At 42.5% G+C, this 27,748-nt stretch overlaps 2 protein-coding genes and 1 long non-coding RNA gene across 6 annotated transcripts; 1 reads left to right on the top strand and 2 right to left on the bottom strand.

Annotated features, from left to right (window-relative positions):
* Window positions 1–422: 422 nt before the first annotated feature.
* Window positions 423–6,662, bottom strand: gdf6a (growth differentiation factor 6a). The gene is made up of 2 exons (XM_061776645.1): window positions 6,231–6,662; window positions 423–2,653 (listed from the first exon to the last, which is right to left on the bottom strand). Exons 1-2 carry the CDS (start codon window positions 6,589–6,591, stop codon window positions 1,695–1,697), a joined length of 1,320 nt encoding a protein of 439 aa, XP_061632629.1. The 5' UTR covers window positions 6,592–6,662; the 3' UTR covers window positions 423–1,694.
* A 5,729-nt stretch (window positions 6,663–12,391) lies between these two features.
* sybu (syntabulin (syntaxin-interacting)) lies at window positions 12,392–24,550 on the top strand. Of its 4 annotated transcripts, none has more exons than XM_061777279.1 (8): window positions 12,392–12,670; window positions 16,630–16,679; window positions 16,824–17,010; window positions 17,871–18,071; window positions 20,015–20,111; window positions 20,253–20,405; window positions 22,250–22,405; window positions 22,810–24,550. In XM_061777279.1, exons 2-8 carry the CDS (start codon window positions 16,656–16,658, stop codon window positions 23,957–23,959), a joined length of 1,968 nt encoding a protein of 655 aa, XP_061633263.1. In that variant the 5' UTR covers window positions 12,392–12,670; window positions 16,630–16,655; the 3' UTR covers window positions 23,960–24,550. The 4 variants fall into 4 exon arrangements, with proteins under 4 accessions (XP_061633263.1, XP_061633265.1, XP_061633264.1 ...); XM_061777281.1 differs by having other exon boundaries at window positions 12,395–12,670; window positions 17,925–18,071; XM_061777280.1 differs by lacking the exon at window positions 12,392–12,670 and having other exon boundaries at window positions 16,615–16,679.
* LOC133479830 (uncharacterized) lies at window positions 16,948–19,029 on the bottom strand. The gene is made up of 4 exons (XR_009789079.1): window positions 18,897–19,029; window positions 18,560–18,612; window positions 18,366–18,481; window positions 16,948–17,044 (listed from the first exon to the last, which is right to left on the bottom strand). It is a non-coding gene; the product is annotated as an uncharacterized LOC133479830 (long non-coding RNA).
* Window positions 24,551–27,748: the final 3,198 nt, after the last annotated feature.

The raw sequence follows: 27,748 nt of genomic DNA, 5'->3' as shown, positions 1-27,748 counted from the left end.
TGCATAGGACTGCGAAGCAATGTAATATTTAGACCCACACAAATTTAAAAAACGTGAAATTAAATGAAAATGACACACATAATTGACCTTCCCTATTTCGCTTTAGTACAGATGTCCAACAATTTTTTATTGGCTTTAATACACAAAGAAAACGAGGGTGGAATTCCTCCAAATACGTACAAGGCTTGTGGACTTGGTTTTGAATTTTATTTGTACAGTAATGGAGTGGAATAGTATCCATTAATATGAATATAGATGATCTATATATATATATATATATATATATATATATATATATATATGTAGTGTACTGACTAGTGAACTGAGGGTTCAACGGTTTTGTGAGTACTGCCTTTGAGGGCTACATATATATATATATATATATATATATATATATATATATATGTGTGTGTGTGTGTGTGTGTGTGTGTGTGTGTGTGTGTGTACTGTGTGTGTACTGTGATACTGTGAAAGCTCACCTCAAAACTCAGGTCCGATATGCAATGATGAGGTAGACACTTAATGATGGTAATTTCCACCCTCTGCAAAATATATTGGATACACCTTAAATTACTCTTATCAATGTAAGAAATATATGATTATCATAAAACTCTGTACATCACAAATAATAAAATAATTATACAATAGACATTATACCAATTTGAGTGCATTTTGTATATTTACAAAGAAATGCAGTTCTCTCATTTCTTCATTCGGAGCACTTTGTAAAGTTATCGACTAGACAAAATATTTACAGCTCAAAAATAATGAACAGCAGTGCATTCAAAGCTAATGTGCATTTAAATATCGCTTCTTTCGCGAGTCTCTTGTTTTACATTTTCCTCATCTGAGCAGACAAACTGACTGCATCTCCTTGGCGCAGTAAGCTGCGGAAGTGCATTTCATAAAGATGCAGACTTTTGAGAGAAACAGAAAAAGTTCACCTCACGTGTGTGCTTTTAAAAACAGGGCCAACAAGTCCGTTTTTGTCCTTTTCTGTCCACAAAAGCGCAAGATGACCCTCACACAGCGCCTCCTGACTGGTTGGCAGTCAGGCAAAAATCTCTTCAAGGCATTATCTCCTCTCTTCTAACTCTGTGTGTGCGTGTGCATGTGTTTGTGTGCGTGTGTGTGTGACATTCTCTCCCCTCTCATTTTTGCTCTTTGTTTTTTGTTTAGGTTTTTTTGTTTTTGTTTGTTTGTTTTGTTTTTTTGCAAAACATGCACTTGCACGGGCCTTTAATGACTCCAGCTGGACCAAGGCAATTATGAGCTGGATGCACAGACCCAAAAGAGTCCGCCCTGCAGACAAGATTGCACGACAAGAGCTTGCAAGTCCAAACGCTGACAGGCAAAAAGCCTCTCATATGCTCTACAGCCACAGCACGAACAGGTGCACTGTGGCACCCAATGGGATTCCATCACACAATGGACAAAACTCTGGGAAACAAAGGCTCGTTTGATGACCAGTAACTTTTGCATGGTTGGCAAATAACACTTTAAGGCAGTGAGTGTGCATTTTTGTGAGCGGTGAGTTGGAATAAATAGCAAAGATCGCATCTAGCGTTCCATGTGACGTCATGAGTCGAGGTATCCTGTCAGGACTCTTCTGCCCATCCAAACATATCATCCTGTTTTTGTTTCGTTTTTTTTTTTTTGCCTTCTGAAAGGTTTTATTTGATGCTGAATGGCCGCTACCTGCACCCACATTGCTCCACCACCATGTCCTCATATTGTTTGTACACCACATTGTTGCCCGAGTCTATGTACAGGATGCTGATTGGGCTCAGTTTGGTGGGGACACAGCAGCTGGGAGGGGTGCTGTTGGGATCCATGGAGTTCATGAGAGTCTGTATGATTGCATGGTTGGTAGGTTCCAGGTGAGATCTGAGCGGGAAGTCACACACCCCTTCACAGTGATACGCCTCGTAGTCCAAGGGGGCGATGATCCAGTCGTCCCAGCCCAGCTCTTTAAAATTCACATGCAGCGCCTTTTTGCTGCACCTAGATTTGGATTTCTTCCCGTGTCTTTTCCCATGGCGGTTGCTCAGGGCTGTCCTCCTTCGCCTGCGGGGTCCCTCTCCTCTGACCCCCCTGAGGCGCATCCCTTCCTCCCCCACCTCCTCCTCCTCCTCGGAAGCGCTCACCGCCTCTATCTCCTTGATAGACCTCCGCGACTTGATCTTCTCTTTCATCTCGTTGAACAGGTTCTCCCTTTTCTTGGAGCGTGTGTAGGCCACCAGAATGGCTTTCTCCTGCTGGGACCGCCCGCTCCTGTCCAGGCCCAGCACCTTAAGGTCCAACTCGGTGTCGGGATTACCGAGAGTGACTCTGAGCTGGAAGCAGAGCTGGTTCCCTTCATGATAACGATGGGAATGCCGCTGATGCTGTTGATGAGATTTAAACATCTCCCACACGTCTAGAACCTCCCATCTGGACGTGGTGGAGTCCAGAGGGTCCAGCAGTCTGGAGTCCAGCAGCATGTCAGAGCTGCAGGGGTAAAGTTGAATGTGGTAGAGGCCTGTCTTCTGTAAGTCTCCCAACGCTCTCCTAAATATCCTTAATTCCGCCCCAACCAGCTCCTCTTTGTCTGAAAGGGTTGAGACATCAAACAGATACTTTTGTCTTCGCAGAGGAGGGTGCAAAAGATCGTCTGCAAGGATAAAAGAAGAAAATAATTGCAGTCAGATTCACTTAGTGTGTACAGTGTTCAGATGGGGGAGGGAGGGGACTCACAGAGGCCTTCTTTCTCCCCCTCTCTCTTCCCCCAAAATACCCACACTAAACCAATCTGAAAAAAACAGATATTTATCATTCATAACAATTTTTTGCTAAAAATCGAGCCTCCGCTTATACTCTGAAATTTCACAAATTCAAAAATATCAAGCTTTTGACAATGCTTAAACTGGAGGGTTTTTTTTTTTTTGCAGCTCTGCCTACAAATGTGTTTCCTCACAAAAACTCAAAGACATTCAAATACGATACACTGTCATAACATTGAGACATGGAAATTCCTTTACAGTAAAAAAAAAAAAAAAAAAAAGCATAACAAACACGAATTTATTATTACAAAAAGTCCTACGTCCATAAATTGTGGGTCTGTTGATCAATATATGGGGCGCTTGCGTTTGGGGAAAGGCCGTCTTGAAATGATTTCATTCGTTCATTAATTCATTTGTGTCCCTGTGAACTCCAAACGTTTGGTCCTTCCCGCATTTTGGTTTCATCTCTGGCAAATCTGTCGCGCATAGACGGTTGAAAATGCTTCCTGGAGGCCGTTCGCAAGAGGATCTCTTCTTGCTTGTTGTCATTTGTTTTCTATTTGATGGCGCATGTGTCGAGCGTTAGCATTACATACAGTTTAAATTACCATCTCTCTCAAAGGTTACTTGGTTGTAGCTTCATTGGTTCTCATACGTGCTTGATCTTGGCAATTTTTTTTTACATTTACTTTTGGAGAAGCACGGTCAACATTTAATAAATAAAGATGGGGAAAGTCGGCCATGTACGCCAGAAATAACGGGCCAAAGGCATGCCGAATACACTCATCCTGAACAATGCACAATTAATGCATTATACTCTGCAAGAGCCCCGGGGGGCGAAGGGGTGGGGGGTCTGCAAATATTCCATCAATGTGAAGTGATAAGAAAAACAAAAAACAGTTTGCAAAGCATTAAATATCTAACCTACATTGTAATGATGTTCGCTCTTATAGCTGAGGAGACAATTTGAATATAAGTTTAAAATCGACAGCTAAGGGAAACAAAAAAAAACTGGACATAACGACAGGTGTTTACTTTAAAAAAAAAAAAAAAAAAAAACGTGGTCTTCAATGTTCTGCTCGTTGTCTGAGTTGAGTTGTTTTTTTAAACGCATTTAATCACGTGAAATAGTATTGTAAGAATTAAAAAAAAAATCAAAACGTCAAATAATATTGCTCAGTACTCAGTTGAAATTGTAAAATGCGTCAAAGGAAACCTGGCCTGGGTTGACCAGCATAATATCAAAATATCAAGCTATAAGTGACAAGGCTGCGTGCGTACACTCGTGTGATTTGTACAATCTATCCTAAATAGATATTTGACTCGACTTGTCAGTTTCCCTCGGTGAACCCTGCCGAGTGAAACCGTAAAAAAAAAAAAAAAAAAAAAAAAAAAAAAGATTGAAACCGTGTGCTTGTTTCTGTGACTTGCGCGTCTGGTCTGCATTACGTTTCTTTTCTACCTCTTTTTCTTCTTCTTTTTTTTCTTTAACAAAATCGAATTCAAGTTCACCAAATAATTAACAGCCTGAATTCCCATCTTCCTCATTAAATCACTTCCCCTCTTATATTTCGTCCCATCTTGCCAACGACAACATCCCCTTTAAAATGCCCCTGAACGGACCGGGTGAACAGTCTGTGTTGAAATTACTGACATATTCGTGTTGACAGACAAGAATGTACCAGGTTTTCTTTAAACCCGAGATTCCGTTAGACGACTTTCTACGCAAATTTTGTCGTATGCCAACAAATGCAAAAGCCATTTTTGCCATTTTTCTGTCGATTCAAAGCTACTGCTGCATTGTGATGAGCGATGACACCAGTTTTTATTTGAAAATGGAAACTCGTGCTCTTGAAATGACCTTCAATAACCGCCGTAATCTGGATGCAGATTTAATTTTTGAAGAATATATATATATATGTGTGTGTGTGTGTGTGTGTGTGTGCGTAATCTGTAAATGTAATTGAAAGCACGTATGAGTGCGTAAAGGCGCAGCGCATGCTTGTGCATAAAAGCAGGCCTCAGTTGGTAGTTTTGCCTTGATTTGTATTCCCATTCGACTGCAGCTTACTTCATAGAATGCAACACTGAGGGGGATTTTAGAGGGACCCTTAAAAGAAACAAAAGCTACTGGGCGGCAAGAAATAAATGTTCCGCAATCAATTGCAATTGGCGAGCGAAGACGTCGCAATGAAATAATAGAAATTACTTCACTGCAGAGGAAGTGTTTATTATTTTCGTTGGTGTTTGGGTTTACCGTAGCCATTTATTTGGTGATGCAGCCTATCATCGTGGCCTACGGGTCATTACGGGAGAAGACAGTGTGTGATATGTTATGACACGAACACTCAATTAGATCGCTGAGTTCAAACACTCCAATCAGCCGCTCGATGCCAAGCGGCTTTCAGAGGGTCCCCGGGCCCGGCTCGGGGTCAGAGCCAGTGACACACCGCATCACAATCACGGGCGAAAAGTGCGCTATTTTTTTTGTTGGGGGTGGGGGGGGGGGGTTCTTTCTTTCTTTTATCGAATCAGTTCACACTGCAAGAAGCACACAGAAGAAGGAGCTCGGAAACGTGTGTTGACTTTTGTTTCGCGTCTTCACACTTTTGGAGCTGCAATCAGGACCAAGGCATTTAGTTAGATTATTTTTTGGGGGGCAGAATGTATCAAATATTGAACTTTTTTTCACACGAATGCGAGTTAATTATTACACTGGCAAAAAAAAATTTAAAAAAAAATCTGAAAGTGCAATACAATTACCCCATTGTCCTTGTAGGAGGTAAATGAATATTAATAAAATGCACTCTGAACGATGAATACATTTGGGATTGTGAGTGTCGCAGAGTAGCTACAGTTGCATATACGTCTTGCAATCCTGCACGACAGATTTGAAAAGTTGGCCATCGAAGCACTTGTTTTCACACCGTTTATGGCTCAGACACCTGCTCCTCACACACACACACACACACGGGCACGGTGGCTACCTGTGACAATGTGCATATAGTCAATTTATTTGGGGGTGTTGTGCATGGATACCACAAGTGTTGTAGCCTAGTATGCTTTAAGTGGGGGGGGGGGGGGGGGGGGGGGGTGTTCCTATTCACGTGCATGGAGAGTTTTGTTGTTGTTGTTTTTAAGCCTGCGCTGACACTGATTTACAGCCTTCGTTTAGAGAGCGTCTCAATTAGTGTTTTACAGTCGTGTCGTCCAGAGGTTAAGTGTAGGAGCGACAGCGAAAGTCACGCGAGAAAAATATGCACATCCTCTAACTGGTCCACCAGCTTCTTGAACAGCGCTTGCACGATTCGTTCATTTTTCTCTTTTGCACTGCAGGCAACAAGGTTTTTTTACGCCCCCCACCCCCACCCCCCTCGACACACACACTCCCCCCCCCCCCCCACAAAAGAAAAAAGGAAAGGCTTTGCGAGATTGATGTGACCGAGTTGGCCGCGGCCCCGAACCAACCTGTTCCTCTGTCCACGAAACTTGTTATGGTGTTGGCAGATTTAGAGGAGCGAAAAAAGCTGGCGTTTAGTCCGAGCTTCTCCGCTGCCGAGTAGGTCCTGTAAATGGAGAGCATGTACTCGTGCGGCACCACATCGTCCTTCGGGTCTTCTTTGCGCTGGCTGCTCACATGATGGGAAGAGGCGAAGATGTCTTTGAGGAGTTTGGTTGACCTTTGTCCGCCCTGATGAGGGAGCCTGGCTCCCCTGTTCCTCTTCGGGGCAGACGGGGAGATGATAGCAGCTGACTGAAAACATGGTATATTCCAAAGGAAAACAAGAAGCAGGCCCACATAAAGCGTAACAAGTCGAAATGCAAACATGGCTGGAGGGTGAGTGTCGATCCTGTCCTGAGCCGGAGATGGTGTGCGCGTCAGGGTGTGAGGTTGCTTTGCGCCCCGCAGAAGTGCCTTTTGCGCTCCAGATTCCGCGCAAGAGCACAGCCAGTTAGGCCGATTGGAACACGCCCACACGTTCCCAATTTCATGACAGGCACTTGCAAACACCCAGCCAAAGGCCACAATAGCGACCCGGGAAGCCATGTGGGAAAGTTTTGGTGGTGCTGTCGCAACATATGTATTCATTGTCTTCTTGATTGAGCCAGAACTACGCAAAATCACGTGTGCGTAAAAGTGCATCAATGCGACGTAAAAGGAAAGAAAAGTTGTGATTCACGATTTAACGACTCGTGTTGGATATCCTTCAAGTTTCCAAAAAGAAAGAAAAGTCAAAGTCCGAAATGTATAGCTATAGGGTATGGAGATAATATGTATAAAGCTCTTTATCATATAGGCCTAGTCATTGGGACTAAAGCCTCCAAGGACTCATCACATCAGATTAGATAAGATTTTGCGTCGATATTGTTGAAAGGGTTCTTAGTGATCATTAAACCGTGTCAATAGAACTCTACCGATGATGCAACCAGGACAAGATATGTTTGCATCTCACATTTAGTTGGTCGCGTGACATCTTTACGACGAGGGGTCACGAGCACAACATTAAGAAACAGAATGAAATGCATTGGTCCTTGCCAAACACAAAACACCAGCGGGATATGGAGTATCGCATGCAGGACTGTAGGTCAACGGCACCGACGTTTACAATGGTTTTAGCGACCTCTAGTGGTCATTCTTCACAGTTGTACTGTACTGCAAATGTTGATGACGTAGGCGAGGCTACAGGCATACTGTTCATATAAACTTGGGTCATGCTCCTAAAATATCATACATCACGTCAATACACGCCTCAATTTATGATACAGTAACATACAATTTTCATCTTAACACGTAATATCGTGCAGAGTTAGAGTTTGATTTCATTAGTTTAATAAATATACTTTGTATATATATATATATATATATATATATCCCTGAACCGAGTGAGTGGGACAGAAAGTGGATGAATATATATACACACACACACAGTGGGTACGGAAAGTATTCAGACCCCCGTAAATTTTTCACTCTTTTTTATATCGCAGCCATTTGCTCAAATATTTAAGTTCATTTTTTTTCTACGTTAATGTACACACAACACCCCATATTGGCATTTTTGCAGATTTATTAAAAACGAAAAACTAAAATATCACACAGCCATAAGTATTCAGACCCTTTGCTCAGTATTTAGTAGAAGCCCCCTTTTGAGCTAATCCAGCCATGAGTCTTTTTGGGAATAATGCAAGAAGTTTTTCACACCTGGATTTGGGGATCCTCTGACATTCCTCTTTGCAGATCCTCTCCAGTTCTGTCAGGTTGGTAGGTGAACGTTGATGGACAGCCATTTTCAGGTCTCTCCAGAGATGCTCAATTGGGTTTAAGTCAGGGCTCTGGCTGGGCCATTGAAGAACAGTCATGGAGTTGTTATGAAGCCACTCTGTCGTTATTTTAGCTGTGTGCTTATGGTCATTGTTTTGTTGGAAGGTGAACCTTCGGCCCAGTCTGAGGTCCTGAGCACTCTGGAGAAGGTTTTCGCCCAGGATATCCCTCTACTTGGCCGCATTCATCTTTCCTTGGATTGCATCCAGTCTCCCTGTCCCTGCAGCTGAAAAACACCCCCACAGCATGATGCTGCCACCACCATGCTTCACAGTAGGGACAGTATTGGACAGGTGATGAGCAGTGCCTGGTTTTCTCCACACATGCCACTTAAAATAAGGCCAAAAAGTTCTATCTTGGTCGCATCAGACCAGAGAATCTTATTCCTCACCATCTTGGAGTCCTTCAGGTGTTTTTTAGCAAACTCCATGCGGGCTTTCATGTGTCTTGCACTGAGGAGAGGCTTCCGTCAGGCCACTCTGCCATAAAGCCCCGACTGGTGGAGGCTCCAGTGATGGTTGACTTTCTATAACTTTCTCCCATCTCCCGACTGCATCTCTGGAGCTCAGCCACAGTGATCTTTGGGTTCTTCTTTACCTTTCTCACCAAGGCTCTTCTTCCCCAATTGCTCAGTTTGGCCAGACGGCCAGTTCTAGGAAGGGTTCTGGTCGTCCCAAACGTCTTCCATTTCAGGATTATGAAGGCCACTGTGCTCATAGGAACCTTAAGTGCAGCAGAATTTTTTTTGTAACCTTGCCACAATTCTCTCTCTGAGTTCTTCAGACAGTTCCTTTGACCTCATGATTCTCATTTGCTCTGACATGCACTGTGAGCTGTAAGGTCTTATATAGACAGGTGTGTGGCTTTCCTAATCAAGTTCAATCGGTATAATCAAACACAGCTGAACTCAGATGAAGGTGTAGAACCATCTCAAGGATGATGAGAAGCAATGGACAGCACCTGAGTTAGATCTATGAGTGTCACAGCAAAACGTCTGAATACTTATGGCTGTGTGATATTTTAGTTTTTCTTTTTTAATAAATCTGCAAAAATTTCAACAATTCAGTTTTTTTTCTGTCTATATGGGGTGCTGTGTGTACACTAATTAGGAATATATATATATATATATATATATATATATATCATCTCCAGTGCATCCTGGGTCTTACCTTTCACTGGGACATGCCCAGAAAGCCTCATCATCCTAACAAGATGAGCCCCTCTAGGATGATGTCATATGTTATGACGTCACATGATGACATCATACCCTAATCTCTAAGGGAGAGCCCGGACACCCTGCGGCAGAAAGTAATTCCGGCCACTTGTATACATGATTTCGTTTCTTCAGTCATAACCCACAGCACGTGACCATAGGTGAGGGTGGGAACATAATGTAGGCTACAGTAAATCCAACCATCCATTTTCTACACTGCTTATCCTCACTAGGGTCGCAGGTATCCCGGAGCCTATCCCAGCTAACTGCCGGCGAGAAGCGGGATAAATCCTGAACTGATCGCCAGCCAATCGCAGGGCATATATAAACAAACAACCATTCACACTAACATTCACACCCACAGGCAATATAGAGTCTTCAATTAACCTACCATGCATGTTTTTGGGATGTGGAAGGAAGCCGGAGTACCTGGAGAAACCCACGCAGGCACGGAGAGAACATGCAAACTCTACACAGGCGAGGCCGGATCTGAACCTGGGTCCTGACATCTGTGAGGTGGATGTGCTAACCAGTCGTCCACTGTGCCGCCTACAGTAAATCGACAAGTAAAATGAGAGCGTCGCCTTTCGGCCTTGTTCCTTCTTCACCACAACAGACTGATCTGGAGTTCAATCTGCCTGTCAATCTCCAGTTCCTTTCTTCCCTCATTCAAGAAAAAGACTTAGTGCATGCAGTCAATACGGACCAAACTTTGACACCGATTATAGAGGGACCGAACCGTTCATATTAAAGGGCCCACACTGAGGGTGTAGAGCTGGTTCACTGTTTTACAGCCACAGCAAAACCCATATCTTACCTCCTGAATCTGAGATTGGATTCCCCGATGCACCCTCCCCCCATCCTCACCTTGCACAGTGTTGATGGTGCACTGCCTGCCCCTCCTGAGACACTGGATGTGAATCAAAAATTCCTCAAAGCCATCGTGAAGACATTCTTCATGGCCTCCCTAAACTCCTCCCACACCCCAGGTTTTGCCTTAGCAAACACCAAAGCTGCATTTCGCTTGGCCTGCTGCATGCCGGTATCCATCAGCTGCCCCCCGAGTCCAAAGAGGCCCAATAGTACTCTTTCATCAGCTTGACGACATCCCTCGCCGCTCGTGGCAAACAATGGGTTTGAGGATTGCCGCCATTTTAGGGTCACAGCTCTGGTTTGCTGCCTCAACAATGGAAGCATTTAACTTGGCCCACTCACACTCAAAGTGCCATGCCACCCCAGGGCCATGGTTAAAGTTCTGATGGAGGTGGTAGTTGATAATCCTTCTGACAGGTGACTCTGCCAGATGTTCCCAACAGATCCATATAATACTTCTGGATCCAACAATCCTAAATAACATCCTTCCCCACCATCGGAACCAACACACCACCAGGCGGTGATTGGTTGACAGCTCCGACCCTCTTATCCAAGACGTGACTGCAAGAACAATCACATTGACCACAAGGTCATTCAACGAACTGCGGCCAAGAGTGTCATGGTGCTAAGCGCACATATGGACACCCTTGTAATTGAACACGATGTTCATTATGGACAATCGGTGATGAGCACAGAAGTCCAAAAATAAAGCACCTCCCAGGTTCTGGGGCCGTTCCTCCCAATCGTGCCATTCCAGGTCTCACAGTCATTGCTCATGTGTGCTTTGAAGTCCCCCAGCAGAACGAGGGTGTCCCCAGTGGAACTGCTCACCAGCACACACACCAAAAAGAGTGAGCACTCTGAGCAGACGTAACAACATTCAGGACCCTTCCCCCCACCCGCAGGTGGAGGGAGGCTGTTGAAACTCAACAAAAGGGCACCAAGCCATGCTGCCGCAGTATGCTAACACCTGCTCTGCGCCTCTCAAGAGGGACATCTCCAGAGTGGAAGAGAGTCCAACCCCTCTTAAGAGGACTAGTCCTGGAGCCCATGCTGTGTGTTGAGGCGATGTAAGGGTGGTCTTTTTTTTTGTAAGGTAAATACTACACATCCATCCATCCATCTTATGACCCTATCCCAGCTATCTTCGGGCAGGAGGCGGGGTACACCCTGAACTGGTTACCAGCCAATCGCAGGGCACATACAAACAAACAACCAGTCGAACTCACACACCTAGGGGCAATTTAGACTTCAATTAACCTACCATGCATGTTTTTGGGATGTGGGAGGAAACCAAAGTGCCCGGAGAAAACCCACGCAGGCACGGGGAGAACATGCAAACTCCACACAGGCGGGGCCGCGGATCGAACCCCGCACCTCAGAACTGTGAGGCTGACGCTCTAACCAGTCGCCCACCGTGCCGCCAAATGTTACATTTAGGGGGGGAAAAAAATCTTATGACACGCCACCAACCAAAAATGCCTCAAAAAAGTGGACACATTATTTTGAACCTTCCTCCATCTAATCGAAGAGTATTTAATTGTTCTGCCTATCACTATATGTCACATAGATAAATGCACAAAGATATATTGCTTGTAGTGAATAAATAATATTTGGACCAATAAAATGAAATTGGATAATTTCTTCCAGCACATTTCTTTCTTGGCACATTAAGCTGCCACGGCACATTCGTGCGTTGGGTCAATTCTGAAAATCGGTTAAGATGTTCAAAACAGTATGTGTAAGCGTACCCATCTGAAGAAACTGTCATTACGCACTACTGCTGGCAGAGGGCATCAGTGACGACAAAATGTTGTTTGTTTGGTCACGTGCTGACTTTCCCACTGTTCCACCCAGCGTCCAGAGTCTCGAACTAAATGTCGGTCCACTTTAACTCACTGGCAAATGATGAGGAACCACACACGTAAAAGATACGAAGGATGGCAGTTTTAGATGTTTTCTTTCCCTCTACAGGGCCATTGACCATTCTCGTAACACAGTACTTTAGAGCACACTTGCCAAAACAAAAGCATGACGTTTCCGAATCTCGCGAGTTTATGCGAATATCACGATAAATAGGTGGCGAATGTTATGAACAGTAAAAATGCACGAGCACTGCCCCCTCCCCACGCCCCCCCCTGTCATTCAGTACCATGGAGAGCCATCATGCTCAGATTTGCACATCATTCCAAATATTTGCGTATTCTTAACGTCAAACGTGTGTGCCGTCTTTATTTTACTTAGCCCCGATGCTGGTCGAATCCGATGGATTACACGCAGCGCTCCATATTGCTCATTTTGTGCGTCTGCAGTTTACACTGTGGTGGGCGAGTCAAGAGTTAATGCGTTATGTAACACCCCGAGGACGGTCGTCATAATGTGCACGGACTGTCAGTGGTCCAATTCGTGTTTGTCCTCACTGGGGCTCCATCTGTCCTGTTGAACACAACCTGGTACCAGCAAGCGGAGGACCTTCTGAGGGAGATCACTTCTAAACATCAGGTGAACATTTGGATCGTTATTTTGAATGAAAAAAGAACATATAGTATGAATGTTTCTGAGCAAATGAACTGCGCACATAAGAATAGGTGTGCGCGTGTTCTCGATGGGAAAGTGCTATGTTGTTGTTTGTTATGACGACGCAAATAATGTCATTCTTTGGTGACTTGACTCAAATAAACATGGCCAGGCGTGTGTTTATTCAATAGGCATAACAACATGTTGTGGTCGATGGGGCACCAATTGAAAACAAATTCAATGACGACTTTCGTAATTTGAATTCCAATTTCATCGTCGCTTGTCCTTTGTTGAGAAGAACTGCAAAGGTCCATTACAAAGTTGTTGATACTGCATGGCAAAAATAAAATAAAAATAAAATACAACTACAATAGAGAGATGAAGCTTTTTGATGGATGGCTTGAAAGCATGACTCAGTATGAGAACATGGTGTGATGATGCCATCTGTCTGGAAACCAGAGAAAACCCCACCCAGGCACGGGGAGAACATGCAAACTCCACAACAGGGATTTGAACCCTGGTCCCCAGAACTGTGAGGCAGATGTGCTAACCAGTCGCACACCGTGCCGGCATGTCAAGGATCATCAAACAAATGTAAATATCAGTCAAACATAACCCATGTGAACGGTTCCATTTTTCAAGGGAAAAAAAAATATTCAAAATTACCTGGCCCTGTGTGGCACATCATAACAACAGTCAAACATGGTGGTGGCAGTGTGATGGTCTTGGACTAATTTGCTCCTTCAGGCCCTGGAACAATTCTGCTCTTTAACAGAACATCGTGAAGGAGAATATTCAGCCATTAGTTTGTGACCTCAAGCTGAAGCGCACTTGGGTTCTGCAGCAGGGCAAAACACACCACCAAGTCAACTTCTGAATGGCTTAAACAAACAAAATGAAGGTTTTGGAGTGGCTTAGTCAAAGTGCAGACTTGAATCCAATTGAAATGCAGTGGCGTGACCTTAAAACGACCGTTCATTCTCGAAAACCCTCCATTTTTACTTAATTCAAACAATTCTGCAAGGAAGAGTGGGCCTAAATATCTCCACAGAGATGTGAAAGAATCATTGTCAGTTATAGAAAATGCTTGATTTCAGTTGTTGCTGCTAAAGATGGACCAAACAGTTATTAGATTTAGTGGGCCATTACTTTTTCACACAGGGCCAGGTAACTTTGAATAGGTTTGTTTTTTCATTCTATTCATCCATTATCTGAGCCGCTTCTCCTCACAAGGGTCGCGGGAGCGCTGGAGCCTATCCCAGCTATCATCGGGCAGGAAGCAGGGTACACCCAGAACTGGTTGCCAGCCAATCGCAGGGCACATATAAACAAACAACCATTCACACTCACATTCACACCTACGGGCAATTAGAGTCTTCAGTTAACCTACCATGCATGTTTTTGGGATGCGGGAGGAAACCGGAGTACCCGGAGAAAACCCACACAGGCACGGGGAGAACATGCAAACTCCACACAGGCAGGGCCGGGGATTGAACCCCGGTTCTCAGAACTGTGAGGCAGACGTTCTAACCAGTCGCCCATCGTGCAGCCTTGTTTTTTCATTAATAAATGAAATCACCATTTCAAAAACACATTTGAAGATTGGTTATATTTGTCTGATGATCTTAAACAAAGTGAGGAAACTATGCAAAAATATAAACATTTGAGATGGGGGACAATACTTTTTCACTGGACTGTATGACACTAGGATGGATTCGCTTTTCCAGAGCATCCCGTTCCCTAAATACACTTTAATGCGGAGATGAATTCTTAGAGGGGCTTTAGATCAAGTCTTATTGCTTAAGAATCCTGAAAATCCTGCGTTTACCAATAAGATGTGATGCATAACAACTTGGCAATCTTGTCTGAGTTCAAGCTGATAATGCAATGGGGAAAACAAATCGTCTTTAGTTGCAGCATTAATAATGTTATGGCAGTTGAGAATATGACTGTACCCAAAAATGTTTTTTTTCATCATCTCACATATAGTCTGAGACAGCCATGTAATACAATTGTACAATATTTGTTTGCCTCTTGTACGGCAGGGCTTCAATGCAACATTAAATGGACAATTGGAGTAAAAACGTTTGCACACACAAATCAGTTTTCACACACAGAATCAAGGGCATAATATTTATTCAGAATGTGAAAGCCTCCCTATTATGTCAACAATATCACCCACATATAACATTTCAATATTGTTTATGAAGGACGGTCTTCAGATGAGCTGCAGAAGTTGCCAAACTGCACATTTGTACGCTAATTGCTCCCTTCTTCAGCATCCCTTTTGTTGCCAAGACTGTTGCTAGGGCACAGGGGTGGATGTTTTTCTCCTCTTCGTGCTTCATCAGATTCTGTTGTGCCAGTCCACTCGACATCTGCTCATGTAGCATGGCACTGTGGTTTGTGCCATTGACTCTAAAATATATAATGGAGGCCACCTAGATCTCAGTTCTATTTTAGAATCTGACAATGAAAAATGGAGTTTCAATCCCACGGCACTCTCCTCTATTTTTGTGATCCTTTGTGGTTTGAAGAAAGCGGATGTCATAATCTGGAGCTGCGCATACAAAATAATCTGATTTGCTTTTTGCCATTAAATAGTTGATACACATATACATTTTATAATCAAATTAAATTTGTATATCCACAGGTCAAGAAAGACAAATGTAGGCCCGACATCTCAGATAAGAGCCAAGCTGAACAAAAAGATTGGAGTCAATTACGTCAGAAGAAGTACATCACATCTGCACTTACGCAACTGACCCATTAAGGGAAGCTGCTGAGAGGCAGTGCAGCCAGCAAACCAGAAGAAGTGATGAGAGTTTAGATTTTATTCAAGCATGAGGGGAAATTCTGCATTATTTAGTGCAAAAGCATTAATAAAAAATGTTTGTTCCTTGTTAAACTGTGAGGGGAAAAGGTTAATGCAAGGGGAGTTCATTTCTGCTGTCGTCTTTATTTAACTTTAATGCCGAAATACCACTGTTATAAAATTGTTTAGTTTGTGCTTTTGGGTGAGCAGTGACATAGTTGTAATGGGGAAATTAGTTAATTTGGCTTTACATAATAATAAAAAAAAAATAATCAAACTAAAATCACTTGTGGAGCTTGCATGTTCTCCCCATGCTTGCGTGGGTTTTCTCCGAGTACTCCAACTTCCTCCCACCTCCCAAAAATATGCATTATAAATTCATTGAAGACTGCCAAGAGTGACGTGTATAAGCCGCCTCTTGCCCTACGCCAACTGGGATTGGCTCCATAGGTTCGTAACCCTGAACAGGGTAAGCGGAAAATTAATTATCATGTATCCTAAAATCTCTGCATCTCTCTATCTATTTTTGATATCGCTTATCCTGTTCACAGAACGTTGGAGCCTATCTCACCTTGGATTGGTCGTCAGTCATCCACTCCACATATAAACAAACAACCATTCACACTCACGTTCACACCATCTGAGAGGGAATTGAGCACACGCGGCCAATTGCCAATTATGGTGTCATCTTTAAATCAATAAGGTTTTTTGTTATAAAATTCATAAATTCATACACGTTTGAATTTTGATTTAATTCCTTAAACCGGTTAAATGTTATCATACAAATAAGAGCTTAGTGATAGTGTGAAATATAGTAAAATAAAAATGTCCTTCACATTCTACAATTATAGTGTCAATACTAGTTGGTTTCATAAGGTGGTAAAATTAGAATGTGTTGGCTCTGTACTCATTGTGCCATCTGTACCAGGTTGCATGTGAATTGTGTGTGTACTGTGTGTACTGTGTGCATACGTGCGTGCATGCATTTGTGCGTGTTATTGTAGTGAGCGGGTTTGGTGACGCAATTCAAAGTGGGTGTTTGGTCTTCGTTTATTAAGCGTTTCAGTGCCATGTCAAAACACTGTCAGAGGAAACACATCTCACCTAATCCTTTTTTGTATGGTTGAAGAGTGAGAATACGCTACAGGAAACACAATGGGACCATTCCAAGAGTATGAGGTTAGTCTTTATAAAAAATAGTGTTGGATATGATTTTGTAGTTGAAACAATTATATTTATGTATTTATATATGTATATATTACACCAAATGCCACTAAATGGATGTGCACCTCTACATTATTCAATATGTTCACCGCCAAACAGGAAAAGAAGTCTCCACAGAAAGGGAGCCCTCGGAGTCGCATCCCACGTTTGGTCCTGCATCCCTTCCAGCCAAAGGGCAATGGATCACCTCTTTCTGACTCTCCTTTCTCAGAAGAGGAGGGCAAAGAGTGTGACATCAGCTCAGATCACTCCAAGAGAACGATCAGCACCAACAGTTTTTACTCGGGTAAGAACTTCAGCTCCAAATGATGCACTCAATCCTGACATAAAAAAATGTAACGAATAGTTAATTCGTGTGTAGGACATTTTTATTGGACCATAATTCACACCATCACAAATATTCTTGTGGAAGTATAATTTATTATTGCAACATTTCAAATTCAAGCCAACAAAAAACATGAGGGGCACGTACTGTAAAACTGTTACTTTACTGTACTGTACAACTAAACATACAACAAAAAGAATTACACATATTGTGTACATTTAAATACAACACATACGTAAAGGTCAAACCAAACTTTTTCTAGTATTTTGGATGTAATATTGTCTCTATGGTGCCTCAGTAAACGTGAAATATGAATTAAAATTGTCCACGCATTCCTGAGTTCCAGACATTTTTGTGCCGAGGCCTGAAATCAGGTCATTTGAATTTCTCGAGCTTATCTACGTCACGAGCGAAGCTTGCCGCCTACCTCTACTCTCCCAAGCCAGCCATGTCAAACGTGTGCTCTCACAAGTGGGTCTTCTACATGGAGATAACCAATCAGAAGAAAGGGGAAGGTCTTAGCCAAATATGGACAAAGCAAATATAAAACTGGGTCAAACAGAAGTAGCTGTCAGATGGGCCTTTTCTGGACACTCGTATGACAAAACCAAGGTGTTGTTTTTTTTTTTTTTAAATGAAATTAACACTTTTATACTAAGTCCATGTTAGAAAGTCACTCTATGGAGGTCTAAATAGCCAAAATACAGGACCTTTAAATCGCCAGTTTAATGTGTGTGTGTGTGTGTGTGTGTGTGTGTAAGGTCGAGCTCTCGTGTGTCTGGTTTTGGTTATTACTGTCTATGTGCCTATCTACAATATAGATGACACCGGCTGCCCCACTAGTCAGTCTGTGTCCCCCTCCAAAACTCCATCAGGCTCTGAGGAGAGTGCCCAAAGCTCGCCAACACTCCCCGAGCGCAAGGCCAAAGTGAAGAGGGTACGCGTTATAGCGGAGGGCAGTCGTGAACCACGGAGTGCTCCGAGGCACAAGAAGGAGCTGAGGTCGGCCATGAAAGCCAGAGGTAAAGAACACTGAAAAAAAATAAACACGGCATAACACCCCAAAAAATTGAAGTAATCGGTCACATTTAATATTTTAGCTTTGATTAAATGAAAATAACTCCTGAAAGTTTAACCTGCAAGTTTGTATTTCATGTAAACCATATTTGACTGTGGGAACAAACATTACCAGTGTTAGTCAAAACGTTAGCTCTTGCTAACTTAGCTTAGTTTAGTTTAAAAGCACAGCAGCAAGGTTCATTGTTCATACACATTTACACACTCATACAAGTTTCACACAAGGGAAGAGCTTTTACCTTTGTCATTTAACAACGTTTTTGGCATCCTTCTGGTTTATCTGAGAGAAATATAAACATTTTAGGAGCAGCTCCTCCCATCCCCAGTAGGTTACCGTCTACTTGGCCTGCACTCTCTGGAATATAAAGCACCGGATTCCAGTCAAGAACATATACACTACATGTTTAAAAATATAAACTACCTGTAACGTTACCAAAATGCAAAGTTCATTAGTTTTCTTATCAATGTTGCTCCTTCTGTCCAAGTCTGCAATGCATGCACAAATCACATTCAATTCAATTTAATTATTTCAAAATAAAATATTTCAGTTGGTGCCAAGATTTAAATTTAAATTCCAGTAAAGTAAGAAAGATACATTTAAATCACAAACACATTTTTTTCGACAATTAATTTGTTTTTGATTACAAGTGTAATTTTTTTTATTATAAATTTTAGTATAATTATAATTTTACAATATAATATTATATTTATAAAGAAATCACACAGTTTAAAACAATGATCAAATCTTACAAAACGGAACACTTGCACACCTGCCAGCACGTTACAGGCTCCCAGGATAGACAGTTTTCCTGTGACGTCACTCACTGTCATGTTGTAGGTTGATGCAATATTTTGTTTTGTGCTTATTGAGTGTTTGAATCAAGAATCCTCTTCCAATCTCAACGGCCAATGTGGCAGACAAACACTGATCACATGATTGAGAATCATCTATATGAAAAGGAAAAAAAAAATGTGTCAGCCGCTAATCGAAATATAGTAGGTTGCAACCTAAAGGAGAGAATTATTACTTGACTCAATATTTGTCCTTGAGAGCTGGGATATAGGCTTCTTAGCCAAAAATAAACATCCTCCATCTTAAATCAAATGCAAATGGACACAAAACGCCATGAGCCAAAATGGGTAGTAAATTGATTGGTTGAGGGGAAAAGTTTGGAGGCTTAGCCAATTAGGCTGATTAGTGGGAGGTTACTTGACTGAGTGAATGTGCACAGACCGCTTGTAGACCTACACAATTTTTATCCATTTAGATTTAGTTAGACATGGTAATCACTGGAGACAGTACTATGGTTTTGTTTGATGGCAAGAGATGTCTCTCAGGTATGGATTTTGTTTTTGTTTTTTAGTTGAATGTCTGACTTCTTAAACTGTGCTTAGTTTTGTGCATTAATAAACATTTTGTATCCATCCTTTAACATTTGACTGAAAGCGATTGGGACACCTTGAGTGTATGTAACATTCACTGTCAATCAGCTGTTGACTGATAGTTGCATTTCTAAAGAAGGTTCTCCTCAAACACTGGCCTTGTTTTGACCTTTTCAGTTCAGCTTTTCTGTGACATGGTTAACTGTACGGTGTTGTCTTTAAGAATTGCAGAATTTGAATGCAAAATTTGAAGACACCATGCAGTATTACTATTTTCATAGGCACTTAAGACTTAAAAAAAGTCTTGTCACAACATTTAGTCTGCACAGTGTAAGGACTTCCAAAAAGAGTTGCATAAAAATCTGATTTTATAGGATAATTGCTCATTTTTAATACCGGACACTCTGAAATGACAACCAAAACAAGCATTATTTGGCGTTACAAAAGTGACAGTGTGTGGTGTCTGTCAGCAACTGCTGCTAACATACTATTCCTCCTCACGTAGGAAGTGAGGCAGATTTTAGCTCCTCCAGTAGTACAGGGAGCCTGAAGACCAGGGAGAGCCTCATCAAATCATCTGCAAAGAAGGCGCCCTCTCGCAGGTATCCTGTTTCTCGCATTATATTGACATCTTCAGTTTTTGTATTTGTTAAAAGTGAAATAATGTTTGTTTTTGTCTTTCTTTCTTTTTTTTTTTTTTTTTTTTTTTTTGCATTACATGAATTTGCTTAATTATAATGAAGTCACATTACCCACATGAGCTCGCTCCCAGTGTTCAAACCAGCAGGGAGCCCTTCCTTCGGCCGTGATGCAGAACTATATGCTCCGTACAGGACTCCGCCCAGAGCTGCATCCTCAACCAATAGTAGCAGCTGCAACTCCAGCCCTACATCCAGGTACATATTTTTAATAACGTCAGTCTATGCTTTTTCTTAAGACTGCTTATCCTGTTCAGGGTTCGCAGCAAAGCTGGAGCCAGCTCATTTTATTTAGGACAAGGGCGACAGGGACACACACTGAATTTATTACCAGTCAATCCATGTAGGGAATTAGGGCATTGATTGTGAAGTTTCCCCGGCTTGCAGTGTGAAAAACGCAGCAATGGTATTCACTACACTACTAATGGCCCTAATATGATCTATGTGGAAGAAATAAAGAATATAGATTGTCACATTTCTCTAATATTATAGTTCATCCAATCTTTCCACCCTGTTTTACCTCTACAGCTATCAAACTCCCACATGAGAAGGATTTTTTGGTGGGTGAGATTGAAATTGAAGCACTGCCAATATTGAGGATGTTTAGTGTATATGTGGCTGGATTAGGCTCAGACTGTTGTTTTTTTATTTATTTATTTTTTTAATATCCTTTTTTTGCAGCCTACTGGGATTAGTTGGCTCTGGGTGGGATTAATAAGAATTCAATAATTCAAATGTCTAGTCATGGAGCCCAGACGATGACCCTACTGGCTGCAGTTCATAACCACATTACAATAAATGCACCTTGGTTTCAAGGACAGCATGGGACAATAGTAATTTAAGAGGTTAGTCATCAAGGGACTGTCATGATCATGTTTTGTAGGTTCCATAGCATAGACGTATCTCCCACCATTATGTTTGATATAAAAAATATATATATACTGATGCTCATGCTTTTTTTAAGAGTTGTCATCTTTTCAGCACATTGTGCATGACATGGTTGCGGATTAACTAATTACATGTAATGAGATTATGTAATCAAATTTTTAAAATGTAATTGTAATCCATACATTACTGGGAGAAAATGTGTAGTTAAATCAAAATTGCTTTTGGAAATTTCCATTACAACTCTTATTAGTAGCTACATTTTAAAAAAAAAATAAAAATAAAAAGCTGCTGAAAAAGCTTTTTTCTGGGATATTTTTCCAAGTACAACCTCGACGCGCTACTGTGGTGCAATATACAGTATTAATTTGTCTACGATTTTTGTAGAGGTTAGCCTCAGAGTTAAGTTTTGAAAACATAGGAACATTGACTTTTGAACCCTTTCATCTTATTTTTGGAACATTCACTTATCTGGGTTGTCATATGAAGTGCTATTGTCTAAATTGTGCACATTTGTCATTAGGTCAAAATACTATCATGTTTTCCACATGGTATCCACACAACAAAGACATTTTTAATGTATTTATATTTCATCATGTTTTGTTTATTTGTGTAACAAACATGCGGTTAATTCCAAATTAATGATCGTTTTAATCCACATTTTGAGAGGAAACATCTAAGGGTCGTGTTGATCGTATCATTCAAAATTAAGAAAAGTAATCAAAATGTAATTAGTTATACTACTTTGAGTAAGTAATTGAAATGGTTAAACTATATTTTCAACATGGTAACTTGTAAGTAACTACATTTCCAAAGTAATCTTCCCAACAACGATGGCTGGCAGGTGAGAAGTATTGTAAAAATTAATTGCAGCCTATAGTTTTTTGTTTTGTTAACTTGTAAGGTGAATTCTCTCCGAATTTAGCACGCATGTATTTCCATGAACTACTATCAAATCTCTTGTCTGCATACCAGTAATTCTGCGTCAGACAGTAATTCTAGGTTCCAGTGAACATCTGCCCTGGCAACACTCTTTCAGACAGACAAACTGCTTATTGTATTCAGTAATTTTTAAGTCTATTAGTGTTGTATTAGAAATGTTTGGTTGGGCTGTGTTTTATTGTTTTGTTTACAAACTTGATTTCTCTGCCCAACAGGAGAGCGAATTTGAGCCGCTACCATTCATGTGGCGATAACCATGGAATTCGACCCCCCAACCCTGAGCAGTATCTCACCCCTCTGCAGCAGAAAGAAGTGGCCATCAGGCACCTGAAAACAAAGCTGCTGGAGTCTGACAACAGGGTGCATGACAGGTCTGTTAGCATGTAGCTTGTTTAATTGTTTTTAACTTTTTTTTTTTTTTTTTTTTTTTTTTTTTTTTTTTGTAGTTTGAAACAAGGGTGGTGAGGATTGTAAATGTGATACTGTAGCTGTGATATAATAGCCACATCCTCAAGCTCTGCTCAACTGGCATTTTATGACATCCACTTGGAAATTACATAAGATGATAAAGATTTATTTTTATAAATGACATGACAATGCTTGAGTTTGGTCTTGCATGAAACTTTCTTCTGGATTCCTCATTAGTATGAACATTTCATTGTACTCCCTTAGCATTTCCAAACTTTTTTTTGCAGTTACTTTTTTGGTAAATAAGTCTTGAAGTGTCTCCTTCTCCAATAACTTAGTCACAGTGAAAGTTTTCATTGTTTTACAGAGAGGCAGAAATTGAGGATCTCAAGGGCCAGCTCAGCAGAATGAGAGAAGACTGGATTGAGGAGGAATGTCACCGGGTAGAGGCCCAACTGTCCCTTAAGGAAGCCCGTAAGGAAATCAAACGGCTGCGCCAGGTTGTGGAGACTATGAAGAGCAGCCTGATGGAAAAAGATAAGGGAATACAGAAGTACTTCATTGACATAAACATCCAAAACAGGAAGCTGGAGTCCCTGTTGCAAAGCATGGAACTTGCTCAGAGCGGTGCCAGCCTTCAAGAAGAAAACGCACAGGACTTTGTCTTTCAGAGTCCTGAAAGGGATGGGAAGAAGATGGTTGGGGATGAAGACGGTGGAATGGAGCTGGGAGATCAAGGGGTAGAGGCCATGGCTGATAGTGGGCTGCTAATAAATGATGAGATGGCCAACAGAGATGACATTTTGGAGCAGGTCTTCATGTCTACTGCGATGGATTTCAGTCTGGACTCCAACAAGCCAAAGCCTGGGATCGAGTCAGGCCCCGACATGTCCATCTTATCCGAAATATCCAATCCACGTCCACCAGCTAAATCAGCTTCTGTTACCAGCCGCATCTCACGTTCCCTGAAGAAGATTGAAGATAAGGGGCTCCAGACTGACATAATGCCCATGTCACAAGACCTTCAGGCTCTCCTTTATCAGCTTCTTAGACTTGAAGGGAGTAGAGGGCAAACATTATCCAGCACTGTTCTGGGTCTCTCAAACCTGTCCACCTCCACTGGAACTTCTGCACATTCCCCTGACTTGATAGCTCCCATATTAAACCTGGTGACCCCTGCTCCCCTCGACAGTGAAGTCATCGCTACTGACCATGGATTGTGCTGCTCAGAACTGGCAGATAGCCCTCGGTTTATGGATGAGCTGGATTTTGATATGAGCACAGAAAAACACGATCCCTCACCAGGACTGGGTGTGGTCAGCAAACAATACTGGAGCAACAGTTTTCTGGTGGATCTGGTTGCAGTCGCAGCACCTGTGCTACCCACAGTGGCCTGGCTGTACTCGCGGCATGGTGTGGATAAAAGCACTCCAGTCAACATCGCTGCTCTCATCCGGGGCTGTTGCATCATGGGATTGCACTCTCTTCGTCACATTGCTCACAGGCCAGATGTCTAATGGTTTTCAACATACACTCACACGCCTCACTTTGAATTTGAAGCACTTAAGCATTTTTTAGTATTTTTTTTTCTTTTCTTTTCCTGAACACCTAATCAATGTTGCTATTTTGGGTCCAGCTCTGTATATTTACTGTGAGATGAAGCAAAACGGCAACATGAAAGGGAAAATGTATTAATGGTTGGAATTTATTAATAGTGTCTATAAAATGATCATCTCGGTAGATGGATTTCTCTTTGCTGTTTTGTACTGTCCCATATTGTCCTTGTTAAAAATCAAGTCACCTGTTCAGATGACTTTTTGGAGATGAAAGATTGAATGTCGGTTTCAGTTTGACGTGTTTTGAGATGTTTAAGTTAAAAAAGAAACTTTAATCCTTCAGCCAAAGCTTTAATGTGAAATCACTTGGTTTTTTTTGTGCAAGTGTATTTGTCCTCCCAATAAGTGGAGCTTTAAGTTGAACCTTTGTATTGTTAACAGAAAGTTGATGGTTCACAGCAAATGACAGTTATGTGCCTGAGCTATGTGCAATACCTGCTGTTTGCATCAAATGTCCATGTGTATTTATTATTAAAGCATGATAATACAGCACTCCGGACCTTTTGACTGTTTTTTGCTGGCACAAATTACAGTGGTGCCTTGAGATTCGAGTGACCCAACTTGTGTGTTTATGAGCTGTTTGGATGATTTTTTTTTAATTTTTTTTCCTGGCTTTGACTTATTTGCAAAAAATTGTGATAAAAGTGCTGTATGGTGGCAGTGACCAGAACTCCCTTCACAAGAAGAAGCAGTTTAGCAGAGCTTCAAACTGTTTATGCTTTAATGTCAAACTAAAATTATAGAGGATTACATATGTATTTAAGAGGCAGCACGGTGGATGACTGGTTAGGACGTCTGCCTCACAGTTCTGAGGACCCAGGTTCAAATCCAGCCTCGACTGTGTGGAGTTTGCATGTTCTCCCCGTGCCTGAGTGGGTTTTCTCCGGGTACTCTCGTTTCCCCCCACATGCCCATAAGTGTGAATGTGAGTGCGAATGTTTGTTTCTATGTGTCCAGTGAAGGGCTGGTGACCAGTTCAGGGTGTACCTCGCCTGAAGATGGCTAGGATAGGCTCCAGCACGCCTGCGACCCTAGTGAGGATCAGCGGTTCGGAAAGTGGCTGACTGGACATACCGTATTTTCACGACCATAAGGCGTACTCAAAAGTATTTTTTCCAAATTTTCTCCAAAATGGACGGGTCACCTTATAATGCGGCGCGCCTTATGTGTGCACCGAGTTCAAAAATCTGTAAATGTTATTGTGTGACTTTAATGAGCGCTCCGCTTGACTGACTGGGAGCATTTCCTGCTGACACGCTGCTTATAGAGAGGAAAGGCGAACGTGACTGAGGACAGCATGCGGATGTAAAGGGGGAAGGGTGCGCGTGACAGAGGACGCTAAAGACACGCCCACAGTAGGTATATAGTTCCGGTATGTCCATCGTTTTGGCTAAGGGCCCCCGAAAATGGCACCTACGAAGAGACTCTTACGAAGCACAGTTTAAACTGCAAGCTATCAGTTCCGCGGAGGAACATGGGAATCGAGCAGCCGCGAGAGTATTCAAGATCAACAAATCCATGGTTCGCAAGTGGAGGACGCAGGAAGACTAAGCTGAGTTTCCGCGGAAACAAGGCGAGGTGGCCCGAGTTGGAAGACCAACTCGAGCAATGGATTAATGATCAAAGAACAGCCGGGAGAAGCGTCTCTACAGTCCCTATTCGACTGAGTGCAATAACTCTGAGCTTGCCATCATTCCGGGAGGCTTGACGAAGGAACTCCAACCGCTGGACATCGGTGTAAACAGGGCGTTCAAAGGGAAGTTGTGTGGATGACAGATGCAGATGCTCCAGTGCATGCCTCCATCTTTCTACTGTTCCTCCACCTGCTCCCTGCTTTCATTGCAGATCACAATGTCATCTGCAAACATCATGGTCCACGGGGATTCCAGTCTAACCTCATCTGTCAGCCTATCCTAGCCCATCACCGCTGCAAACGGGAAGGGGCTGAGGGCTGATCCCTGATGCAGTCCCACCTCCACCTTAAATTCCTCTGTCACACTTACAGCACACCTCACCACTGTTTTGCTGCCCTCGTACATGTCCTGTATTCTAACATACTTCTCTGCCACTCCAGACTTCCGCATGCAGTACCACAGATCCTCTCTGGGTACTCTTGTCATAGGCTTTCTCTAGATCTACAAAGACACAATGTAGGTCCTTCTGACCTTCTCTGTACTTTTCCATCAACATCCTCAAGGCAAATAATGCATCTGTGGTACTCTTTCTAGGCATGAAACCATACTGTTGCTCGCAAATACTCACTTCTGTCCTGAGTCTAGCCTCCACTACTCTTTCCCATAACTTCATTGTGTGGCTCATCATCTTTATTACTCTATTGTTCCCACAGCTCTGCACATCACCCTTATTCTTAAAAATGGGCACCAGCACACTTTTCCTCGATTCCTCAGGCATCTTCTCACGCACTAGAATTCTATTGAACAAGGTGGTCAAAAACTCCACAGCCACCTCTCCTAGATGCTTCCATACCTCCACAGGACCAACTGTCTTTCCATTTTTCAGCCTCTTTAATGCCTTTCTAACTTCCCCCTTACTAATCATTGCCACTTCCTGGTCCACCACACTTGCCTCTTCTACTCTCTCATTTTCCTCATTCATCAACTCTTCGAAGTATTCTTTCCGTCTATCGAGCACACTACTGGCACCAGTCTCTATCTCTATCCTTAATCACCCTAACCTGCTGCACATCCTTCCCATCTCTATCCCTCTGTCTGGCCAACCTGTATAGATCCTTTTCTCCTTCTTTAGTGTCCAACCTGGCATACATGTCATCATATGCCTCTTGTTTGGCCTTTGCCACCTCTACCTTTGCCCTATGTCGCATCTCAATGTATTCCTTTCGCCTCTCCTCGGTCCTCTCAAGTGTCCCACTTCTTAAGTGTCCCACTTCTTCTGAGCTAACCTTTCTCCTTGTAGGATTTCCTTACTGTGAGGTTCCACCACCAAGTCTCCTTCTCTCCTTTCCTACCAGAAGATACACCAAGTACTCTCCTGCCTGCCTCCCTGATGACCTTGGCTGCAGTGGTCAAGTCTTCTGGAAGCTCCTCCTGTCCACCGAGAGCCTGTCTCATCTCTTCCCGAAAAGATGCACAACACTCGTCCTGTCTCAGCTCCCACCACATGGTTCTCTGCTCTGCCTTTGTCTTCCTAATCTTCCTCCCCACCACCAGAATCACCTTATACACAATCATCCTATGCTGTCTATCCACACTCTCCCCTACCACTACTTTACAGTTGGTAACCTCCTTCAGATTACATCGTCTGCACAAGATGTAATCCACCTGCGTGCTTCTACCTCCGCTCTTGGAGGTCCCCTATGTTCCTGCCTCTTCTGGAAAAATGTGTTCACTACAGCCATTTGCATTCTTTTTGCAAAGTCTAACACCATCTGTCACTCCAAGTTCCTTTCCTGGATGCCGTACTTACCCATCACTTCTTCATCACCCCTATTTCCTTCACCAACATGTCCATTACAATCTGCACCAATCACGACTCTCCTTGTCTGGGATGCTCAGAAATACTTCGTCTAGCTCCTTCCAGAATTTCTCTTTCACCTCTAAGTCACATCCTACCTGTGGGGCATAGCCATTAATCACATTATACATAACACCCTCAATTTCAAGTTTCAGCCTCATCACTTGATCTGATACTCTTTTTCCACTCCAAGACATT

Source organism: Phyllopteryx taeniolatus, chromosome 6 (genome assembly GCF_024500385.1).
Source record: "Phyllopteryx taeniolatus isolate TA_2022b chromosome 6, UOR_Ptae_1.2, whole genome shotgun sequence".
Taxonomy (NCBI): Eukaryota; Metazoa; Chordata; class Actinopteri; order Syngnathiformes; family Syngnathidae; genus Phyllopteryx; species Phyllopteryx taeniolatus.
This window is presented reverse-complemented; position numbering and strand designations above follow the sequence as displayed.